Source organism: Abrus precatorius, unplaced genomic scaffold, assembly GCF_003935025.1.
Source record: "Abrus precatorius isolate BTA unplaced genomic scaffold, Abrus_2018 Scaffold2, whole genome shotgun sequence".
NCBI lineage: Eukaryota > Viridiplantae > Streptophyta > Magnoliopsida > Fabales > Fabaceae > Abrus > Abrus precatorius.
The window spans coordinates 32,549,619-32,572,945 of NW_020874362.1; the positions used below are offsets into that span (position 1 = coordinate 32,549,619).

The 23,327-nt window shown below is 29.1% G+C and overlaps 2 protein-coding genes across 2 annotated transcripts; both read right to left on the reverse strand.

Annotated features, from left to right (window-relative positions):
- Positions 1-12,374: 12,374 nt before the first annotated feature.
- Positions 12,375-14,577, reverse strand: LOC113859035 (pentatricopeptide repeat-containing protein At2g13600-like). Its single transcript, XM_027491852.1, has one exon. It carries the CDS (start codon positions 14,564-14,566, stop codon positions 12,380-12,382), a length of 2,187 nt encoding a protein of 728 aa, XP_027347653.1. The 5' UTR covers positions 14,567-14,577; the 3' UTR covers positions 12,375-12,379.
- Positions 14,578-17,546: 2,969 nt separating this feature from the next.
- Positions 17,547-19,686, reverse strand: LOC113859002 (CCG-binding protein 1). The gene is made up of 3 exons (XM_027491819.1): positions 19,323-19,686; positions 18,953-19,026; positions 17,547-18,258 (listed from the first exon to the last, which is right to left on the reverse strand). The coding sequence occupies exons 1-3, from the start codon at positions 19,531-19,533 to the stop codon at positions 17,947-17,949; spliced, it is 597 nt and encodes a 198-aa protein (XP_027347620.1). The 5' UTR covers positions 19,534-19,686; the 3' UTR covers positions 17,547-17,946.
- Between the last annotated feature and the right edge of the window lie 3,641 nt (positions 19,687-23,327).

Below are 23,327 nucleotides of genomic sequence, written 5' to 3' on the forward strand. Positions count from 1 at the left end.
AATTAGATCCAGGGTTAATTGTGTAGGCATAAATAAGAAAATAGTATAATTTTCATATTTTTAAATATAAAAAGGTTAGTCGTTCATTAACGTTGTAATGTTATGCTGTTATTAAAAACCTTGATAAATCATGCCCCGTTAAACACATTAAATAATAGAATATATTATTGAATGATGATTAAAATATTTTTACAATATAAATACATGCAAATAAGTTAATGTATTTTTAAAGAAGGTGCATAGGAAAAGGTTAATACATACGTAAATTTATTTTATTTTTATAAAATTTTTCTATAAATATTTTTTTTCTGTTTATTAAATTATCTATCTTATTTAATAATTCTTTTCCCTTATCTTTTTCTTAGTTAAAAGAAAATGAGTTGGAGTAAAATATCTCGTACGAGTATTGTTACTATTTGCATGCATAAAGACAAAGGTTGCTGTTACGTGTGGCACAAGTGGGCCAATGAAATTCAAGAGGGAAAACAAAAATCTGCTTCGCCTATTTTAAAATAATTCATTACTAGGGCTTATTATAATATTGTAAATTTGAAAAAATACTATATATGTTTTTTAAATTAATAGTTGTATTCTTTTAATATTTTAAAAATTAAAGAATATTTATATATTTTTAAATGAATTACTAATTATATTATTTATTAATATAAAATTAACAGTAATAATTATTTTATATATATAAAGCATAAAATATTATCTTAATTAATAAAATACCATAAAAATTACCTTAATTACTTTTATAAATAGAATTAACCGTACGTATATTGATATCTATTGTCCTATTCAACTCGTCCACTGAAATTGACGACCCAAATAATAGATATATTTTGTGTTCAATACGACGAGAGAAATGGACTGTTGAAGGATCAGCCGGCTCCAAGATATGGTGGCTAAAGCCTTTGCTTATTCTAAGGTGTAATATAATATGACATGATAAAATACATGCTACATCACTGTTAAATGATGATAGCTAGAGGTTTAAAAGATAATAAAATTGTATTAATATGAATTAAAAGAATATTTTATCCAAACATTTAGCCATGAACCTGGACTAATTTTATTGCTTTCTTCACTTTAGCTTTTGTCAGCAAAATGCATTTTAGAGCTGAAGATAATTGTTGTGTGTTTTGACAATAATCAATGTATGCAGCACTTATCCCCTAATCAAGGAGCAACAAAGAAACACTAATCTGGCAGCGTTCCATTTCATAGCTGTTATACCCAAAAACACATAATACAAATTGATGTAGGGTTATTTTTTTAGAAATAACAAAATATCACATGATTCAATGTATTAATAACATTTAATATTTTAGTTTTCAATAAAACTATAATATTTCGTAATTCATTAACATGTGCACGTATTAAAAAAACCTGAAGAAAAAAATCATATTTGAAGTAATGCGAAATTCTGGTTTGGACTAGTGATTGAAGTAGCGAAATTGGCTTTTGTATAGGACGCAATCAATGGATAATGGCTGGTGCGTGTACATAAAATAACACATGACAGGAGGAAGCTTAGCAACGCAAGGTCCTATGACATGAACTCTGTACCTTTTTCTTAGTAACAACATGTGCTCTTACAGATCCTATGACCACCATGTTGTGTCTTTCTTTGTCAAAAGGGAAAAATGAACCGAGACATCATGTATGCCTAACTACATTACTTCTCTTCTAGTTTTTTTTTTTAACTTTTATAAATGACTTTCCCATAGTCAATTATTCAAGCAGTAGTCTGCTCCAAACGAAAGGGTAAGACGAGGATTCAAAACACAATCAAATTAACAAGGAAATACATATCTAAAGGCACACAAACTACCTCGCATGAGTAAAGAAACCAAAAACAAAACTAATTAGGACACAGACACCAAGCTTCATATGCTGCAAATGTATCACATATTCTTCAGCAGATTGACTTTCATCTTTACCATCCGATTACAAAAGCAAGAAGCTCGAGATTGTCAACAAGATAAGAGTGTTTCACTTTTTGTAGAAGCTTATGTCCTCACTTCAGCGTAATACGTTAAAATGGGTGGTTTATTAGTAAGAGAAGGAATGTTTGCTCCTTTTTTCAAACACTATGTAATAGTCAAGGATTAGAACTTGTTGGTCCCAGTCCATTAAAACATCACTTTTGTTTGTACTTATGCAGTTAATGTGTTATTTGGATATATCTCAATAAATGAACATAAATGTGATTGGGATGTACAAGTATTCATCAATACTTCAATCAAAAACACTTCTTATTGTTCACCTTGATATGTTGCAAAATCTCCTTTTTCTTCTTCTCTATGCTTTGTAAGCCCCCCTAATATCCATTTTAGTGCAAAAATAATTAGTGACTCCAGTAGGGAGATGCGTAACAATAGAGGGTCATGATTTGGTGGCAATGTCTAGACTAAGGGTTTCATTGATGAACTTTCGGTGTGGTATTGCAAGTTTGAATCATGCAATATAATAAAGATGTGTATAAGAAAAAGGAGCGTAGCCTCCCTAACTCGTGTCTTGTGGAGAAACTGATAAGCGTGGGTTGCTTTCCTCGTGAGACTAGTGAACATCTTTTTAGAGGCTTTTCTCATGTCCTGTTACTTTCTTCTAGTAAAGCGACTGCATCTTAAAACTATAAAGAAAAGAAGACAAGACAATAAAAATTATTCCTACAAGTATAAAGCCTATTTCTATATAAATTTTAATTAGGCTCAAAATTATGATTTTATAGGCTTGAATCAGTGCACTCTCCAAGGTTTCACCTTGTTTTCATGGTCCTTGCTTTATGTCCAATTTTTATGGCATAACACGCTTTTAGGAGTACATCCATTTCGAAAACCACCAAGTCACAATCCTACAATGAGTTTTCGCTTTGCATTCCCTCTTAATGTTCAAAGGGATCAACCCTTGCTTCAAACAATCAAGAGCAACTTCCTGTTTCCCTTGTTCGCTTCCCAAACAAAATTATACTAACTTGATGAATTATTAAGGATGCCAGCACACACGATAAAACGCACTTAAGTGTAAGGTTAAAACGCTTCCAAAGAAAAAAGATTTGAAGTCGCATAATAAAAAGTGGACAAATAGCAATATGTTATGTTAAAAACTAGTGTTCTTAACACTAACAACGGAAAAATATGATTCATTTTGTACCAAAATATATCAGATCAGATGAAAAAGTTTAAATTATGTACTGTTTATGATTTTTCGAATTGTAAAATTTTTTCAATAGTGTGAAGACCCCACACATATCCACATCGAGACTAATTATTTACGTCAACTCTTTGACTATGAAACGATCACCGGCAAAGTGAGAGAGAGGAAAGGAACTTTTGATCTTGTATTTTCTTAGTGTCACATGAACAATACCTGGTTTGATATATATAATAATATATTTGTATCAATTCCTAACTCGTGGACTCACGTTTAAAATCAAATTTTTAGTGCCTTGCTTATTGCTCCACTATCTTGTAACCATCAATTGGTTTTCCTTCTTTTGTTGATAACTATTGACCAAGTCAATTGCATTTTCAACTTTTGAATTTTAGTCAGTTATCAAAATTGTACTCTATAATTACCCCATTATTAATATCCTTGGTGCTAGCAAAGAATATATAATAATATTTCATTTAAAAGAAACATTATTTATTTGATAAAATAAATTCTACAATTTAAATCATCACATAATAAAAAATTTTCTTTTACAAAGATTAAAACACTCGTTAATGTATGACTCTGTTGGTTCAATACCAAGACGGTAATAAATTAATAATCATTAATTTACTAATCAAGGTTAGTGTCTAGCAACACTCCTCAACGTCCGGGTAGTATGAAGTAATTTATATTTTACTTTTAAGAACCATTAGAAAATAATATAATATTTTCTTCCATCCTTACAACCTTGAATTAACTCTAAAGTATGGTATAATTTGTCAAAACTCTAACAAGTTAAGAAAACTCATTTCTTTTTTCATTCGATTACTCTGGTCAAGGTCTTAATTTTTAATAGAGCTCAAATTCATTATTTAGAGTTGATAGATTCTTTCTTAAACTATCATTAATCCTACAAGTATTCAATTATATCCATTATTTTTCAACTAGTGCTCTAAAGCAATAGGTGTTTACAATTAAAATATAATAAATAACTTGTTGATCACTATGATATACTCAGGTCAAAGAAAATTATATATATATTTTCTAGAGAATTTTCTATTGACAGTTTAGAATAATATTAACCATAAAAAATTCTCAATTTGCATCAGTTCAATGACCACATACATATGTACGTCATCCATATATGTAAATTAATAAATGAGATCTATTAATATTCATCCAATGAATACTATCACATATATATTGATCTATTCGGATTATTAATGTCCTATTTATAATAGTTCTATGATCAAGAACAATTTAGATTAAATTATAAGAGACACGTTTCTCATTTTCATAATCTCTATTATGATAACAAGTCTTTAATTTAATCAAGGACATTTATCAAATAAACTGTTATGTTAAAACAATGTGTATAAGATGAAGAAAGAAAATAATACTTTATTATTATAACTGGAAAAAAAATATATGATAACTTTGGGTTTTGGGCATACACGCTTATTCCCGTCACAATACTATAGAGACAAAAAAAAAAGAAAGAAGGAATGCATGGCAAAAACAAAGCGTATCAATTAAAAGAGCATAAGAGTATACAATTGGAAGAGTTAAAATGTGATGCTTATTCCCTGTAACATGCATAAAAGGGCAAAATGGAGAATTGGCATCAAAATTGGTTGGTGGTCCTTCAGGACACGTGGCACAAGAACCAGAAATGAAGGAATCGATTAGAAGAAGCACACGTGAGTACAAGAAGAACGTGTATTTGAAAGATTACAATTGTGGAAGAAGACATGTTGATGGTATGAATCTTCTTCCTGAATGTTCTTATGTCTTTCTCCTCTGATCTTTCTTCCTCTAATTCTTTCTTGACTATCTTTTCTCTGTTTAGGTAGAATCAACTACAGAAATCCAGTTTGTGATTCGTGAGGATAGTTCGATGTTGACTTCATTCTTGTTTTGTTCATTGTTTAATTACGTTTATACTAGACATTGTTCCAATATTGAATTGAATCTTTCTATTAATAAATTCAGTCATATCATTCTGTTTTATTAGTGCTTTCATTGCTCTTCATGGCTAAGAACACTAGGTTCAAGGAAATTGAAGCTAAATCAAAAACCTAAGGTAGTGAGATCCAGCGATTGTTGGACCATTTTGAATTGTGAGATCGTCAACAACGTGACTATAATGATAAAAAAAGAGGCTGAAAATCAAGCTCGATTTGATAAAATCCAAGCCACTTTGGATCGTTTGTTGTTTACTAAACTTAACACTCAGCATCATGAAGAGTCTTCTTCGAATGTGGTATTACCTGTGAAAGACATTTCTCTCGAGTTTCCTCATTTTAATGGCAATTCTTTGGTGCTTAGATGGATCTTTAAGGTAGAGAAGTTTTTCAATTATCACAACATACCATATGCTTCTAGGGTTGAGACTGCAATAATGCATTTTGATGGTGATGTGGTTCCATGGTTTCAGACAGAGGTTGTCAGCAGTAAACACATGGACAAAATTAACTCATGCTCTTGAATCTCAATTTGCTCCTTCACCATTCGATTGTCCTCTGTCAAAATTGTTCAAGTTGTAACAATCTAGCTCTGTTTCATATTACTATTTGAAGTTCATGTCTCTAGCTAATCAGTCGTTTGGTCTTAAGGATGAAGCACTCCTTAAGTGTTTTGTGAGTGGTTTAAATGTGGATATTAAAAGAGATGTTATGGCCTTGTTAAGAGTTGTTGTGTTGGAAAACTTTATGAAGATAAATATTGTCCTTCACCAAAACAGGCCCTTAGTAAACCTTTTGTTTCAACTTATTCTTCTAGGAATGCATCCCAATCATTGTCTCAACCATCTTAGAACCAAAAAGTTAATTTCTAGACAAATTTTCTAGCCTTATTACTTACTCCAATTGGTCCTCCACTCATAAATGCCAATGTTAAAAAGATTAGCCCTGCTAAGATGCAATTAAGGAGAGATAAGAGCCTTTATTACTTTTGTGATGAGAAGTTTACTTTTAACCATAAGTGTCCTAATAGACATAGTACATGTTTCTTAAATTGGAAAAATATAGAGCTGAGACCATATAGGAAAGGGTAGTGGCGGATGTTAACAATACTTCTGTAGAAGATCACCATTTGTCTTTGAATGCTTTGAAAGGTGGAATTGGTGTGGGAACTATTAGGTCGTAGCATATATTGATAAACTCCCTGTTCAGGTACTGGTTGATGGTGGCAGTTCAGATAATTTTTTGCAACCAAGGATTGCTAAATTTTTAAAATTACTAGTTGAGCTTGCTTATATGTTCAAAATTATTATGGGAAATGGGAATTACATAAGTGCTAAAGGATTGATCCAGCAACTTAATGTGCAAACACATGGACATTCATTTGTGTTACCTGTTTTCTTGTTACCTATATCTAGTGTAGATTTGATTTTAAGAGCTAGTTGGTTAAAAACCATTAGGCCTCACATTGTTGATTATGAAGCCTTAAAATTGAAATTCTTACAGGATGAAAAATTTACTACCTTATAGGGAGATAAAGATTTGATTCCTACTCAGGCACAATTACATCACATTAGACAGATGATGCATACCAATGCAATAGATAAGGTGTATAGTATGAAGTTAATTTAAGATAATGAACTTGAATTAGCTCTTTTAATGCATACTTATGGATCTATTTTTGCTACTCCTATTAGTTTACCACTTCTAAGGTCACATGACCACTCTATTCCTTTGTTGGAAGGCTCGAATCATGTGAAGGTTAAGCCTTACAAGTATCCTCATAGTAAAAAAAAAAAAAGAAATTGAGAAATTGGTGAGGGAATGTTGAGAGAAGGCATCATTCAGCTTAGTAGAAATTCTTTCTCTTCTCCTATAATCTTGGTTAAGAAAAAAAATGGTTCATGGAGGGTTTATATATATTACAGAGCTTTTAATGCAATAACTATCAAGGATAGTTTCCCCTATTCCGATAGTAAATGAGTTAATAGATGAGCTTTTTGGTGCTTATTACTTTTCTAAGCTTGATCTCAAGATTAAACCCTACAGATAGACACAAGATAACACTTAAAACTCATCAGGGCCATTATGAGTGGTTAGTCATGCCCTTTGGCTTGACTAATGCACTAGCTACTTTTCAGAGTTTAATTAATAATATCTTTGCGAGCATGTTAAGAAGGTTTGTATTAGTCTTTTTTTTATGACATTTTGGTGTACAGTGCTACATGAAAGGATCCTTTATGTCATTTGAAAGTTGTTCTAAGCATTTTGAAGAAACATGAATTGTTTGTAAGATTTTTGAGATGTTGTTTTGGAGTGACACAGATTGATTACCTTAGGCATACATTGTTTGGTTTTGGTGTAGCTATGGATAATACTAAGTTAGAGGTAATGGCGGGCGCGAATGATAAAGGCAAGGGTAGCTAGAAGTAGAACTCGTTTTAATCTCAGATAGCAATGAATGTACTAGTATTCCTTACCTAGCAGTTAAGTGAGTGCTTCATGGGTGTGGAGCACGTACAGATAAGAAGGGTAGCTTGGGACGTTTCACTAATGTTATAAGGGTGTACTGCCTCCAAAGGTAGTACTCCCAATTGTCCCCTCATGACTTCAACCAAAACACCTGAAACAGTTAACGGGGTTTTTAGGCCTCATAAGTTATTATCAAAGGTTTGTGAAGCAGTATGCTAGTATTGCTGCAACATTGACTGAATTACTTAAAAAATATGTTTTTCTTTAGATTTCTAAAGCAACATAAGCTTTTGAACAATTGAAGCTAGCTATGACTTCTGCTCCTGTTTTAGCTATTCCTAATTTCAAGGACCTTTTTGTACTAGAGAATGATGCTTCAAGGACTGAAGTAGGTGCTGTCCTGAGTCAAAATAAGCATCTTATTGCTTATTTTTCAAAGAAAATTTTTGCTAGAATACAAAAATAGACAACATATATTCGAGAATTCTATGCCATCACTGAGACCCTAGCTAAAGTCAGACATTATCTTCTTGGCCATAAATTTATCATTAAGACAGATCAGAAAAGTTTGAAAGAATTGTTGGAGTATAAATTTTTGTATGGCTTGGTCTAAACCTAATTGTTCCTGGTTGCAATAATTAGTTCAGTTAACTCAAACATATCCTAAACTGTCTAAAATGTACAATACTTATGTTTCGGGGGTCAACAATCAAATTTTGAGTATAATATCAAAGATATTGTTCTTTTTTGGAAGGGTCGTATCTTAGTTCCTAATAATACAGATTTGATAAAGCAAATTCTCATAGAATTTCATAATTCAAAAATTAGAAGGCATGCTGATGTCACTAAGACCACAACCAGAATTAATAATCAATTTCATTAGACTAACATGTAGCAGGATGTTAGAAAATACATCAGGGAGTGTTTTATTTGTCAACAAGCTAAAGTTGAACAGACATTACCAATGAGACTCTTGCAACCACTACCTATTCCTCAACAAGTTTGGGATGACATTGCTATAGATTTTATTACTCATCTTCCTCCTTCGAATGGTTATGCAACAATCATGGTTATTGTGGATAGATTATCTAAATTTACTTATTTTATTCCAATGAGATCTGATTTTTCCAACAAATGTGGTTGAAGCCTTTATTATTGAAGTGATAAAGATAAATAGAATTCCAAAATCTATTGTTTCTAACAGAGTCTTTATTAGTTCATCCTGGTAGCAATTGTTTAAGTCTCAAGGAATAACATTGTCAAATGGGATCTTCTTACCATCCTTAGTTTGATGGTCAAATTGAGAATCTAAACAAGACACTAGAGATGTATTTAAAATGCTATGTGTATGAAAATCTTGGGTCAATATGCTACGTTGGGCTCAGTATTGGTATAATACCTCTTTTCATCACAGTGTAGGCATGACTCCTTTTCAAGCTTTTTTTGGCAAGTTTCCTCCTCAAATTGTTAGATATGATCATGATCCTAAGGATCCAATTTCTATACAAGAAACAATAAAGGCCAGGAATCAATTACTATTTCAATTGAAAGTAAATTTGATGAAGTCTCAACATTATATGACGCAGCAAGCAGACAAAAGGAGGGGAGATATCCAGTTGGATGTAGGAGATTTTGCATTGGTTAAACTACGACAGTAAAGACAACAATCTTTAGCATTAAGGAAGCATAAAAACTTGGGTCTCAAGGTTTTTTGGACCTTTTGAGGTGATTTAAAAGATTGGTTTTGTAGCTTATAAATTAAAGTTGCCAGATATAGCTAAAATATCTTGTTTTTCACGTTTCTTTGCTCAAGAGGTTTCATTACCACAACAGTATGTCCCATTACCTCTAACTACTTCAGAATATGGTCCTACAATTCATCCATGGGCAATATTACAATGTAGAGTGATAACCAGAAACAATAAGAAGGTATCTCAAGTCTTAGTTCAGTGGGACATTTTAGAACCTACTAATGCTACATGGGAGGATGTTGCGGAAGTGAAGCATTTCTATCCTTAGTTCAACCTTGAGAACAAGGTTATTTTTTATGAGGAGAATAATATAACATGCATAAAAGGGCAAAATGGAAAATTGACATCAAATTTGGTTAGTGGTCCTTCAAGACACGTGGCATAAGGACCGGAAATGAAGGAAACGGTTAGGAGAAGCACACGTGAGCATAATGAGAATGTGTATTTGAAGGACTATGATTGTGGAAGAAGGCATGCGGATGGTATGAATCTTCTTCGTAAATATTCTTACGTCTTTCTCCTCTTATCTTTCTTCCTCTTTTATTTGTTTATTTTTTCTGGACTATCTTCTCTTTGTTCAAGTAGAATCAACTACGGAAATCCAGTTCATGCTTCATGAGGATAGTTCGATGCTGACTTTATTCTTGTTTTGTTCATTGTTCATTTATGTTTGTACTAGACATTGTTCCAATACTAAATTGAATCTTTCTATCAATAAATTTGGTCATATCATCTTGTTTCATTCCTACAAAAATAAAATATCAAGTAAGTGTATTTACATCATACTTCTTTGTAGATATTTTATCATCCAAAAATAAATATACAATTAAATTTAAAAATTTCCTTTTAACTAAAAAAAATATAGTCGCATCATATAATAATTTATGATCAAATTATATAGTAATTTATAAAAAAGCAATAGCTAGAGAAATTTTCTTTAAAGAGATAATTTTGTGTGATGAATAAACGTTTCATGTCATAACGAAAAGTAAATTTCTTAATATATATATATATATATATATCTTTCTTTTTTAAAAGCACATCTAGAGAAAGTAAGTATAAGTGAAGTTCACTGAGGTTCCACCCCAAGAAACTCAAAGAATGTTTGCTTTATGAGTAATGAATAAATGCTTTTAAGCATGAAGACAAAGCACGCATTAAAAATGTTAGCAGTGAACATAGCAGAAACCAGAGAAGCAACAAAGTCACTTTAATACTTCCCCCATTCAGAAACTGAACAAATTATCATAACAATAAATAACAAGATTTGTGTTCAAAAATAAATTTTACAAAATAAGATAACTATGACAAATAAATGGGACGCTAAAAAAGAACAAATAATTTTAGCTAAATTTAATTTTTAGCACAAGGAGGACATTGTTTGAGTGATGGCTCAGCCCGATAATGGGAAATTATTTGAGCAATAATCCACTCAAAAGGAAAGCGCAAGACAAGGATCCAAAACAAAGGCGCACATATTACCCCGCATGAGTAAAGAAACCAGGAACAGAACTAATCAGGGCGTAGACACCAGGCTTCAGATGCTACAAATGTATCGCATATTCTCAAAAAGACAGACTTTCATCTTGACCATCCAATTACAAAAGCGAAAAACTCAAGATTGTCACCAAGATAAGAATGTCTCACTTTTTGTAGACACCAACATCCTCACTTCAACAAAATACGTTAAAATGGTGGTTTATTAGTAGGAAAAGGAATGTTTGCTCCTTTTTTTCAAAATATTATGTAATGGTTTTGAAATTAAAACATCGCTTTTGTTTGTGCTTACGCAATAAATGTGTAATTTGGCTATGCTTCATAAGCATATGAACCCTACTCCCCCCCCCCCCCTCCCTAATATCCATGCAGGAACACAGACACATCTATCTGAATGACATTGAATTTATTAATAGGATATAGCAGATTTGCATTTGGCCTTATAATGTAATAGACACAAGAATGAAACCCATGTACATGAAGACAAAGATGCATGTTTTGTCTCTCTTACATTGCAATGATTAATTAAACGCCACAACCAAAATTAAACCCAATTAATCGTTTTATGCTTTGCCTGAACAAATAGAGAATCTCCACTAGCTTTCTCCGATTTATCACGAGCCATGCGACAATAGAAGGAGGAGAAACAACTAGTGGTGGAAGAATGAACAGGTGACAGCAAGTGAAGTGAAAGCAGAGGTGAAGGAACTGGTGGAGGTAAAGAAGAGTAAATTAACGGAGATGGTAAAGTGGTACCCGTATCTGATGAAGATACAGGCACAGAATACGGTAATTTTTAAAAATTAAAAAAATACAATAAATTAGTAGATTGTTGTAAAATTATTAAAAAAATAATTTAATAAACTCATATTACACATTTTATAAGTAAGGATGAATGATTTAATTTAAATAAAAATATATATGAAAAAATGGAGAAAAGTATTATAATTTTTAAATTTACTAGGAAAAATTATTTATTTGAGAAGAAAAATTGTCTAACTAGTACTTAAGGTATAATTAATTATACCTTAAATCATACTTAATTTAGTTAAGGTTATATTTATGGTGCATGTAATTATTTTTAAAATAATTATTCTTAATAAGTACCCAAATTTATCTTACGTGTACTAGTATCCAGTGTGTATAGTATAGAGGTATTTTTGACATAGGAAATATTCGTGCTTCAAAGGGGGTAGAGATTCTAGAGAATGAAATGGAGGTGGTGGAGGAGAAAGAACTTGAAGTAGTTGGTCCTTAATCGTTTCAAAGTAATCGTAACCAAGTATTGGGGGTCCAACTATTGCCGCCTACATTTTTCCGAATAAAGTTGAATTCCAGCACAAGATAAAATGAACCTTTGCATGACTATTATGTGAAGGGCATGTCATACATACAACAAAACCAATAATGGCCTTGTACTAAAATTGGGCTAACAACTTATACCTTTATGAAAAGTATGTGCTTGCCCTGGATTATATAGGTCACTGGCCACTTCTGAATGAAAAATAAGATCATAAAGAGTAGGTTGCCTCCGAAATGCTATGCACTATTGCTGCTATAGAGATAATTGAAGGGTATAATAGAGTTAATGGTCGCTGTTATATGCTCAATAGTTGTGTAAATAATATCAGAATACGGATGGGTTTTATCTTCTACAGAGAACAGATGAAAATCATTGTTCAATTCTATCCAGCTGCACCCTGGATCTTTTCTCAATTGCAAACACTGCAATCTCTTCCTAAGTTTAGTCTTCTGCCCCCATCTACCTAGGATGGCATACATGTTGGACAGAATAACAAAAGCAGATATTGGGTTGGGATCCAAAGTGAACAACTTCTGAGCAGCTCTCTCCCCCACTTCCATGTCCTTCCAAAAACAAGAAGCATTAAGCAAAGCTCCCCAAATTACCCCATCTGCTTTGATAGGCATTTGTAAGATAAACTCTTCAGCTTCTTTCACATGGCCTGATCGACCAAGAAGATCCACCACACACGTGTAATGTTCTATTGTTGGGGTTACCTTGTAGTATCTTTGCATTGAGTGGAAAATTCTCAAACCTTCACCTACTAGACCTGTGTGACTACACGCAGAAAGAATTCCAACAAAAGTAGCTGCATTTGGAACAACTCCTTGCAATAACATTGAGCGAAAGAGTAAAATTGCCTCAAATCCCAGTCCATGATATGCATACCCATTTATAAGAGCTGTCCATGCTGCTACATTGGGTGAAAAAATGCCATTGAAAGACCTTTGAGCATCAGCCAGACGGCCACATTTGGAATAGAAGTCTACAAGAGCAGTGCCAACATAGACATTTGCTTGGAATGGTGTTTTGATTAAGTGAGCATGAAGTAATTGTCCTTGTTGAAATGAACAAAGACAAGAGCAAGCGCGGAATAGAACAGAGAAAGTTGATCTGCTATAGTCAACTGATAATCTACGCATAATCACGTACAATTTAAATGCCTCGTGGTGTTGACCATTATTAACATAACCCGACATCATTGAATTCCAAGTGACATAGTTTCTTTCCCCTTTAATTTTGTCGAAAAGCTTCACAGCTTCATCAAGTTCACCATATTTGGAATATACAGAAATCATAGTATTTAAGGAGGTTAAATTCTTGGGATTCATTTTCTCAAATAATATTTTTGATTTTTCAAAGTTGCCAATCATTGCATGACCTTTAATCATCAAATTATATGAGACGGAATTCGTCTCTCTCAATTCATAAAAGATGAGCTCAGCCTCTTCAATCCTTCCTGTCAAGATAAGGCCCCCAATCAATGAGTTAGCAACATTCAAAGAAGCTTCTCCGCCCATGCCCTCATAAACTCGCTTAGCATCGTCTATGGCTTCACAAATACAATAAAACTCAGTAAGTGCACCACCAATTGAGTTATCAAAATCAAACCCACACTTAATGCAAAGCCCATGAACAACCTTCCCCGAACACACAACCCGAAGTCTAGCACAAACCCTTATAACACAATCCAAAGTGAACTCATTAGGCAACACATTAGAACTCCTCCTCATACACCCAAACAAATCCAAAGCCCTCTCACACCCATCTTCCCTCTTTGCATACGCAGAGATCAACGTAGTCCAAGCCACAACATCCCGTGCAGGCATTTTTACAAACATGTCCATAGCTTCACCCATCATGTTATGATGCACATAACCCGCAAGCATCAAACTCCACAACACTTGGTTCCCATCACGCAACTCCTCAAAAACCACCTCAGCTTCTCCAATTCCACAGCAATGCACACAAAAATACAACAAAGCACTCCCCACAGGGCCAAACCTCTCATAGCCAGATTTCAAAAGCAGGGAATGAACCTGCTTTCCAAGAAGCAAGGACCCATAACGAGCACACGCGCTCAACACCGCGGAGATAGAAACTTCGTTGAGCTTGACACAAGAGCGGTGCATGAAGGAAACGAGGGTAAGAGCCTCAGCGTATCTCCCCCATTGGGAGTAACCAGAAATGACGGTGTTCCAAGAAGAAACTGTTCGCTGAGGCATTTCGTCGAACAGTTGGCGCGCTTCTTCGAGTTTACCGGCTTTGAAGCGTTGGGCGATGGAGATGTTGGGGGAGATCACGTGACCCACTCGGGGCTCCGAAGCTTGCAAATGGGTCGTGAAAAGTCGGAATCTTTCTCTCCGTTTCCAATTGTTGCGATTCCATGTACCAACGAGGCAGAATCGGAGGAACAGTGTCATTGTGTGGAAGTGCAAAACAAAACATTGTATTTGTGCGATGGGAAGGTGAGTTCCTGCATCAAGAGCAATTTGAACTGTTTTTTACAAACAGCATGAACTTTTCAGTTTTAGTTGAAATTATAAAAATTAAAAGAAAAACAAAATATATTAAATTGTTAATTATCCGTTGATCACATAACTTTTAATTTATTCTTAAAAATAACGTCAGTTTAAATTTCTCTGATTTTAAGAATTTAATGCAACAATAAAATGAACTAATGAATATCTCATAAATTATATGAGTTTATAAAATGTGCGTGAAATATAAAAATATAAATCTTAAGAAAATTAAGGTAAATTATTAATGATAATAAAAAATAAAATAATTAAGTGTTTAAAAGTTTTAATTGAAAAATTCTAAAAAATTAGTTAATAGAAAGTATAAACTCTTTTAATAATGATTTCTAAATATCTTCTTATACTTAATTTTGATAGATAAAAATTAAATGACAAAAATGATTTATTTTGATCCAAATATTCATAAAATATGTGCTACAATTTGTAAAAGATGAATGGTTCAATAATTCCGGAAATGAGTATTTCAATTTAGGTAGTGTTTATTTTAATGTGTGCTAATAGATTTTCGAGAATCACATTAAAAACAATTATAACTAAGAACATTACTCTTGGGTAAATATAAAAAAGGATTTGTTTAAATTATAATATCTTCAAAATTTATATGATAAAAGGAAAAGTGAGAGTGAAAACGAAAGTTACCTATAACTTTTTTATTTTTTAAGCTAAGAATTGGAAATATTAATGCCTTTTTGTTTTGGTGAATATTTTTTCAATTTTTTCTGAAAAAAATAATTTTCACATCTTCAAATTTAGAAAGCATGTTCTGTTTTAAATCTTGTTTCTTTTTTTAGAAGATAAAAATATTAAAAATGAATTTAATTTCTTTATTTTCAATAAATTTTAACTTGATGAATATTTTTAAATTAAGTTTTATTTTTAAAATGATATAACATATTTTTATAAATGAATAATTCTCGAATATAAAACTTATCATATATAATATTAAATTTATTGCATTATTTTTTAATAACAATAAAATTAAAATACAGCAAGTGCTAGTGGTTAAGCTTAATCATCATAATATTAATCTTTTAATTAGCAAAAAGTAAACTATTAAATATTTTAATGTTTTGAAGATATTAAGTTCGATTAATTTTCTATTTAATGTCTCTTAGAAAGTATTAAGAATATTAATATAAGATTGTTATGTTTATAAAAAGATATAATAATATTCTATCTTATTATTACTTTTCAATATTCATAATTTGGTGCAAGTTTTATAACTTAAGCAAAAAATAAACCATGTGTTATATAGATACTTACACAAATATATAAATTAAAAATACGTAAAAAAATTTTATTTAGAGTTTAATTTTAGTATAATATAAATGAAAAAGGTTTTATATTATTAACCAATTAGAATGCATAGTAAATATAATTTTATATTAATTATTACTAAAAATTAAGTATTCTTATTGACATGATAACCCATGATCGAATAATCAATCTTTATTATCAATATATTTAAATCAAACTTTATATTAAAAAATTATACTATCATCAATAAGTCTCAATTTAACAGAATTTTTTATCCGAAAATCCATAAAATACTAATATTGATTATTATAAACATTTATATGTTAATAAATTCAAGTCACATAAAAAAAAATGTATTAAAAATAATATACATGCATTATAAAATATGTTAAAAAAGTGTACCTTATAACAGAAGGATGGTGGTAATTTCAATTTTGCAAATGATTATTCCAAAGAATAGGTCTAAGGTTTCGCAAACATTGCCCCATTAGTGAAAAGCGAATAAAAATAAAGAAATAAAAGTGTTTTAAAATATATATTAAAAAAGAAAAGAAAAGAAGAGAATTAAAAAGAAGAAAAAGAAATGACTTGTGGTAAATGCTGCATGAGTAGACTTGGTTGCAAGTCCCAACAAAAGAAGTAGAAGTCCGAGGAACAAGGAAGTAAAAAAATAGGTTAAATTAAAAATTTCGTTATTTGATTTTTTTAATTTGATTTCTAAAAAATCATAATTTAATTTTTATACGAGAAAATCATTTTTAATTAATTTTTTTCGTTTTAATATGCATTAAAGATTCTAAATGGAAGAATCAAAACATAAAAAAGTTATATAAAAACTAAATTATAAATTTTTAAATATAACATTAATTTATGAATAAGTGTCAATTACAAAAATCAAATAAATATTTTAACTAACTATAATTTTAAAAAAAATATAAGATATCAAACAAGTTGAGAAAATATTTATATTACAATTCAATTATATTTAAAAACCACAATTAATATTTAACTAATAAAAGAAATTAATTTATTTTATAAATTCTATTAATCTCAATTTTTAGAGTTAAATTTATTTAAAGTCAGTTTTAAAGGTAAAAGTTTTTATTTTAAATCTTTGTCTTTTATTATATCTTTAAATAAATGAATAAAATGTTAGACTAATATTTTTTATAGAATATTTTTAAAAAATATAAGAAAAAAATTACGATTTTTAAAATATGAAATTACATATAACTTTATTTAAAAACATAAATTTTTAATCTTTTAAAATTTTGTAATTTTTTGTAGCATCTTTTATTTTTTCAAACAAGTTCAAAAGTTAAGTCCAAAAACATTTAATCTCTTATTAGAATTTATATTTAGTCCCTATAACTAATACTTAATTTTATATTAAATTTTATAATTAAAATTTATGTTTTAATCTACACACAAATATTTTTTTATATACATTTTGATCATTCTCATCTAATGCATGTAGAAGACTTCAAACGCCTAGGATTAACATGGAAATATTTATTATGTAAAGATTAAATTGCAACAATTTTTTAGTATATTAAGTATAAGAATTAAATTATAATTAAAAAATAAAAATGAAGAAAAAACATGACTTAAGAAAAAGCTAATTTACAAATCATGATTAGTAGTAATCCCCACAACTTGTTCACAAAAATAGTACCCACAATTGTAATAAGAAAAACTTTAGAAAAAAGCTTACACAATCTTGGATCTTTTCTAAGTCACAACTTACTAAAACAAACCCACACAGGATTTTATACCCATTCCAGATCCAGTCACCTGGTAGTAATTAAAACTATCCCCCAAATTAACCATTTCCTAAAATAAAAAACATATATGAAATTTAAAATTATGAAAAGTAATTAATTACATAAGTAGAAAAGGCCCAAAATTTACACCCATATCCATCACATGGTGGGGTTATTCCTAGTCCACTTGGTTGGTGGTGCACATTCACATAACTAGTCTCCTCATATGGTAATCAATAATCATCAATCTGTTTCATGGTCAGGAGCAGGAGAATACCATGCAGGGAACCTTCCCATACTTCTAAGAAGCTTAGTATATGGCGAATCAGGCATTCTAGCTTCCTCCTCTTCCATCAACTCATCAGCTGATTTTGGCAATCCATCTGGTTTGGGACACAGTCTTTCTCCTCCTCCTAATTTTACACCCTTAGTTAAACTTATTTCGTTCTTCTTTAGTTTATGCATAATTGCAATCCCATGTAAACATCCTATTAAGGATTTTACACCACCTGTCTCCAGGATCAACCTCTCTACCTCTTCTTTTGGGCTCTCTTTCTGTAAATCATTACAAGCAAGTATAGATTGGTTAATCAAAGTCAATAAATGTCCATACATAATTAAGACACCAATGAATATCTAGATGCTTTTTCAAAAATGAATACAGCTTGGGAATTTTATAATTGAGACTCAAATACAGTCTTACTTAAAGATGCCATAACCTAAATGCTAACCTTAGGGCATTAGAATTGAGTTTAAACTTTCGAAATTAGTTTTTTTTAATTATAAATATTTATCGTATTTTATAACTTTAATAATAATAAAATTTTACTATTTCTAAATACTTAAGCTTATTCTTACAAAACTTTAAAATTTATTAATGCGCTTTTATTATAATTATTAATATAATTTTTACTTATTAAATTTTTAACTACTATTTGTGGTTAACAAAACTTCTCGTTTATTTAGTAAAATCTCTCATCCAACACTGGTTAGAAAAATTCATAAAAAAATTACGTATAATTTTTTTTTAAGGTTTTGTGCTACCACTTTCTGTTAATTTTTTCAAGTTATTTTCCCATCCAATGTTCCACGGGGGCAGAGAAGTCTTCCTCTGGTAATCATTCTTAGACAAATTTAAAAGAGAAATAAATTTATTCAAAAAAGCTCGTTTTCAAAGAAATAAAGCCAAATAAGGAAACGAACAACATCAACACCACCACAAACTGCAGAAAGAAGATTAATGGCATACTTCAAGATCCTTCAGCTCAAAATAAGCCTGCCAGCAACTGTAGGATTCGTCACCTTCAAGCGTTGAACAATAATCTGCAAAGGGAAAAAAAAATACCACAATAATGAATTTACAGCAAACAACAACAGATCACAACAAAATCTGTAATTAGATTTCTTATTTCCAAGGAAGTGCATAGAGGGTCATCAATTTTAATCAGATCACAGGAAAATGAAAAAAGGAAAGAACACATCAAAGGGAGAAAATAAACAATAACTAAAAAAAAAAAAAAAAAACAGATACCCCAATTAAAAATCCCAAAAAGGGTTCTTTAGAATCGTTATAAAGTTGTTAAATTTGAAGAAATCAAAGAGAGAGGGACGTAACGAACCTAAGAGCTCTTTCTCAGATTTTTCTATCAAAGGAGGGTCTTTAACGGCCCTTTCAAACTTGGTTCGGCTAAAAGGTTCGAGCTTTGGGATGTAAGGTTGGTTCCTCGATGAACAACAAACGAAGGAAGCGTGTCTCGTTGATGAGGTTCGGTTGCTATGTGCGTCGAGAAGCAAAGGAGAGGAACCAGGGCGAAGCAGTGTTGCCTTCATAGTTGAGTATTACGATTAGAAAACTGCGTGTGCTTCTTCTATAACAAGGATGAGATTGAAAACAAGCAAATGAAAACCGAAAGAGAGTGCGTGGTATTATTAATGATAAGGGCTAATGAATGACGCGAGAAACAAGATATTATTAAATACTTTGAAATTCTGTGGGAGTTTCTCGATTTGGATAAGGATGATATTGTTGTAGATTTTTTTATTCTTATTTTTAACGTATCCTGAACACGTAGAAAAAATTCAGAAAACTCGATATGTTATGTTTTCTTAAAAGAAAAATAAAATTTTGCTTTAATTTTATAATTTAATTGAATTACAAAGATAAATTATTTAATTATTTAATTATTTTAAATATATTTTTAATTAAAAAATTATTTAAAAATTCAAAAAACCATTATTGAAATAAAAATTTAATTAATCCATCGACCCAAAAATAGAATCCTTGGATGATAATTGGAGAAGATATTTGGAGAAGATATTTAGCGTTGATTGGTGCTTGCACTTTTTGGTGAAGTGGGTGCACTTTTCCTACGTGGCTGAGTAGAGCCAATTGTTGCACTGAAAATAAAGGGTTTACCAATAAGAGTGCTGCGGTTTGTCAGAATCGGTGTGCGCAAATATGACCAATTCTTATGCCTCTCATCCCATTTCCCTCTTGCCGTTGTCTACGGTGTTTTCGTTTTTTAATTTCTTTTTTTAGCACTTTAGCAACTTATTTATTTATTTATATTTTATATAATTAATAAGAAATTAATATTTTATTTATAACTTTACTCTTCATAATGAATATTAATATGATAGAAATAATAAATAAGCAGCATATTAATTTATATAAATGAATGATACAATAAACAATTAAATAATAATTTTTTATGAAATTTAAAATATCAATTTTTTAAATACTTATGTAAAATCTTCAATGTCAACTAAAAATAACGGAAAGAGTAGTAATTGTGTGTATAGTATATAAGTATTTTTAAAAATTTAAAATACTCTTTAATGTGTTACATGTAAGACAATTTTATTAAAAATCACAAAATTTAACACATTAAAAATATTTAGTGTTATAATTTTTAATAAAAATTAATATTTATTAGTTTTTTATTAAGTTTCTTTTATCACATATTTAAAAATACTTTTAAAAACTAAAATATTTTTATTATTTTAAATAATATTAAATTAAAAAATACACTTGCCAAAATAATAAATAATAAATTTTAAATTTTAAAATATGTTTAATTAAATGATAAGGCTTGAACTAAAATTATATATATTTTTATAAGAGAAATGTTGGTAACATAATTTCTCACACACTATTTACTATAGACTAAAATTTACTAAAAAATAAAAAAAATGAAAAAACATTAATTTAAAAGTGAAAAAAAGTGAAACTCATATTTTTTTTATAATTTCAATAAAATTTAACCAGTGTTACAAAGAAAGTGTCATTATCATTTAAGATAATTTTTAAAAATACTTTTATTTAAGAATAGTGCATTTAATATACATAGGTGTAGATAATTTAAAAATATAAACAAATAAGTTTTTAGATTATAATTTAATTAATTCAGTCTATTAAATTATGAGTAAATCAAATAATATTTTTTGAATAACCTCAATAGGTTGATTGAGTAAAATAGAATACAATCTTTCAACACGTCACATGTTCAAGCTTTTACTTTTTTTTGAATGACTCGAAGTGGAAAATTTTTAAGTTACAAAACAACACCCACAAAAAATGTTGTTTGTCAAAAATAAAATTGTGATAACGCTAATCACCAATTATATAAAGTTTTCAATATTTATGATGTAATAATTTTTAAAACTAATCAAAGAAAACGTAGAAAAATATTATTCTTATTTTCAGAATCGGGACATATTTAGAGAATGTTTTTAATTACAGAACACGGTTTGTAAAACTTAACCCAACATATTCTTAATTATATTTTCTATTTTTACTTAAAATGAAAATTAAGTAAAACAAGTTTCTCTCTCATTTAATAATAAAAAAAGAAAATAAAAAACAATTTATTTGACCTAAAGTTGACCGATGAAGATATCTGCTCTCTTCCTTTCTCCCTTCTTATTTCTTTCAAAATGTTAAACTAAATATAAAAGTATTATAAAATATTTCTCCCCTCCTCTCCCGTTCTCTTTACTTAAACCAAATAATACGAAAACGTTTTATTTTAATATATTATTGGTTTACAAAATTTTATTTTATAAATAAAATAAAACGTTAAAATTAATCATAATAAAAGTCATCAATTACTACTACAAAAATAATTATTATTGAATAATAGTATAAATAAAATTATATTATCAATGTATTCTAACTAAATTATAATATTATATATTTCATTATTTGTCTTAGACTTTATTTTGATATATAAATTATTATAAATTACTTTTAAAAATTAAAATATTAATTTAGTATTTAAAAATTTATTTGATATCAAATTAATTATTTCAAAGTTATAATATCAAATAATGATTTTTTTTATAAGAAATTTATTAATTTATGCCTCAAAATAAAAATCTCTGTATGTTTTTTAGATCTATTTGGATGAAAGATGAAATAAAGAAAAAAATAGAAAAGAAAGAAATAGAGTAAACATAAAGTAAAAATATTTAATATTTATATGAATTAAAATTAAAAATGTTTTTTAATTTTCTTGATAAAAAATATTTTTATTTTATTATTTTAATATTTTTTAGAAACAAGAAAACAAATTCCCATGCCTACCCTCTTTTTTAGTTAATTTTCACTCTAAAATAATAGTATTTTGACGTGTGAGGCCCCCTCTTCATCCTCCCTATCTTCATATAAACTTAGAGGTGTTAAAATTTTCTCAGTTCTTTTTTACTCCATTTATTTATTGCATACAAATATATTTTAATGTTTTAAAGAGTTAATATTATAAATATTTTTAAAAATTAAACTAGTTTTAAGTGTATACAAAAAGTTAAAAAATTTAAAGTATTTGATTTATAAACCTATTTGCGGACGTGATATTTTTTTTATATATTATAGTAATTGCTTAATAGCTATTAATTAATAAAATAAATAATGTCTATTTATCTTCGTAGAAGAATCAATTCATAATATGTGATCTAAATTTATATTAAAAATTTATTAAATTTAATAATTTGTTTATAATTTAAGCCTTTATGAAAAAAATTAATACAGTCTAAATGTAAATAAAATTATTTTACTCTTTTATTTATAAATTTTAAAATTTTAACTAATATCATATAAACAAAATAAAAAGTTGTTCTTATGATGATTAGTATTATAGTAATATATAATTTTATTTTCTCTGTTTAACATATATAATAAAAAATTTATACCTTATTAAAAGTTAGCATATTTTTTTATATATTTGTTCAGTATTGGAAAATAATTATAAAAATATAAAAAATAGCTAAAAAAAGGTTAGAGTCAAGTAACATACAGATAGAATAAACAAAAATTTCATAAAATATAGTTAAAGCATTGAATTTATAAAAATAAAAATAATAAATAAGAGAAATATTTCAGATACTGTAGTTAGAATTTTTAATTAAATAAAATATTTATTTATAATATTTTTTTCATCAAATTTAATTTAGATTCGACTTGAATCACACTTAAATATAGTGCATAAGTTTGTCACTAAATTTTTTTTACATACACAAAAACTCGAATTCAATAATTTGTTTAAACAAAATCGAGTCACTTGTTACGTAAACTAACATCTACTAATTTTATTTATAATATTTTAATATTATCAAAATAAACATTT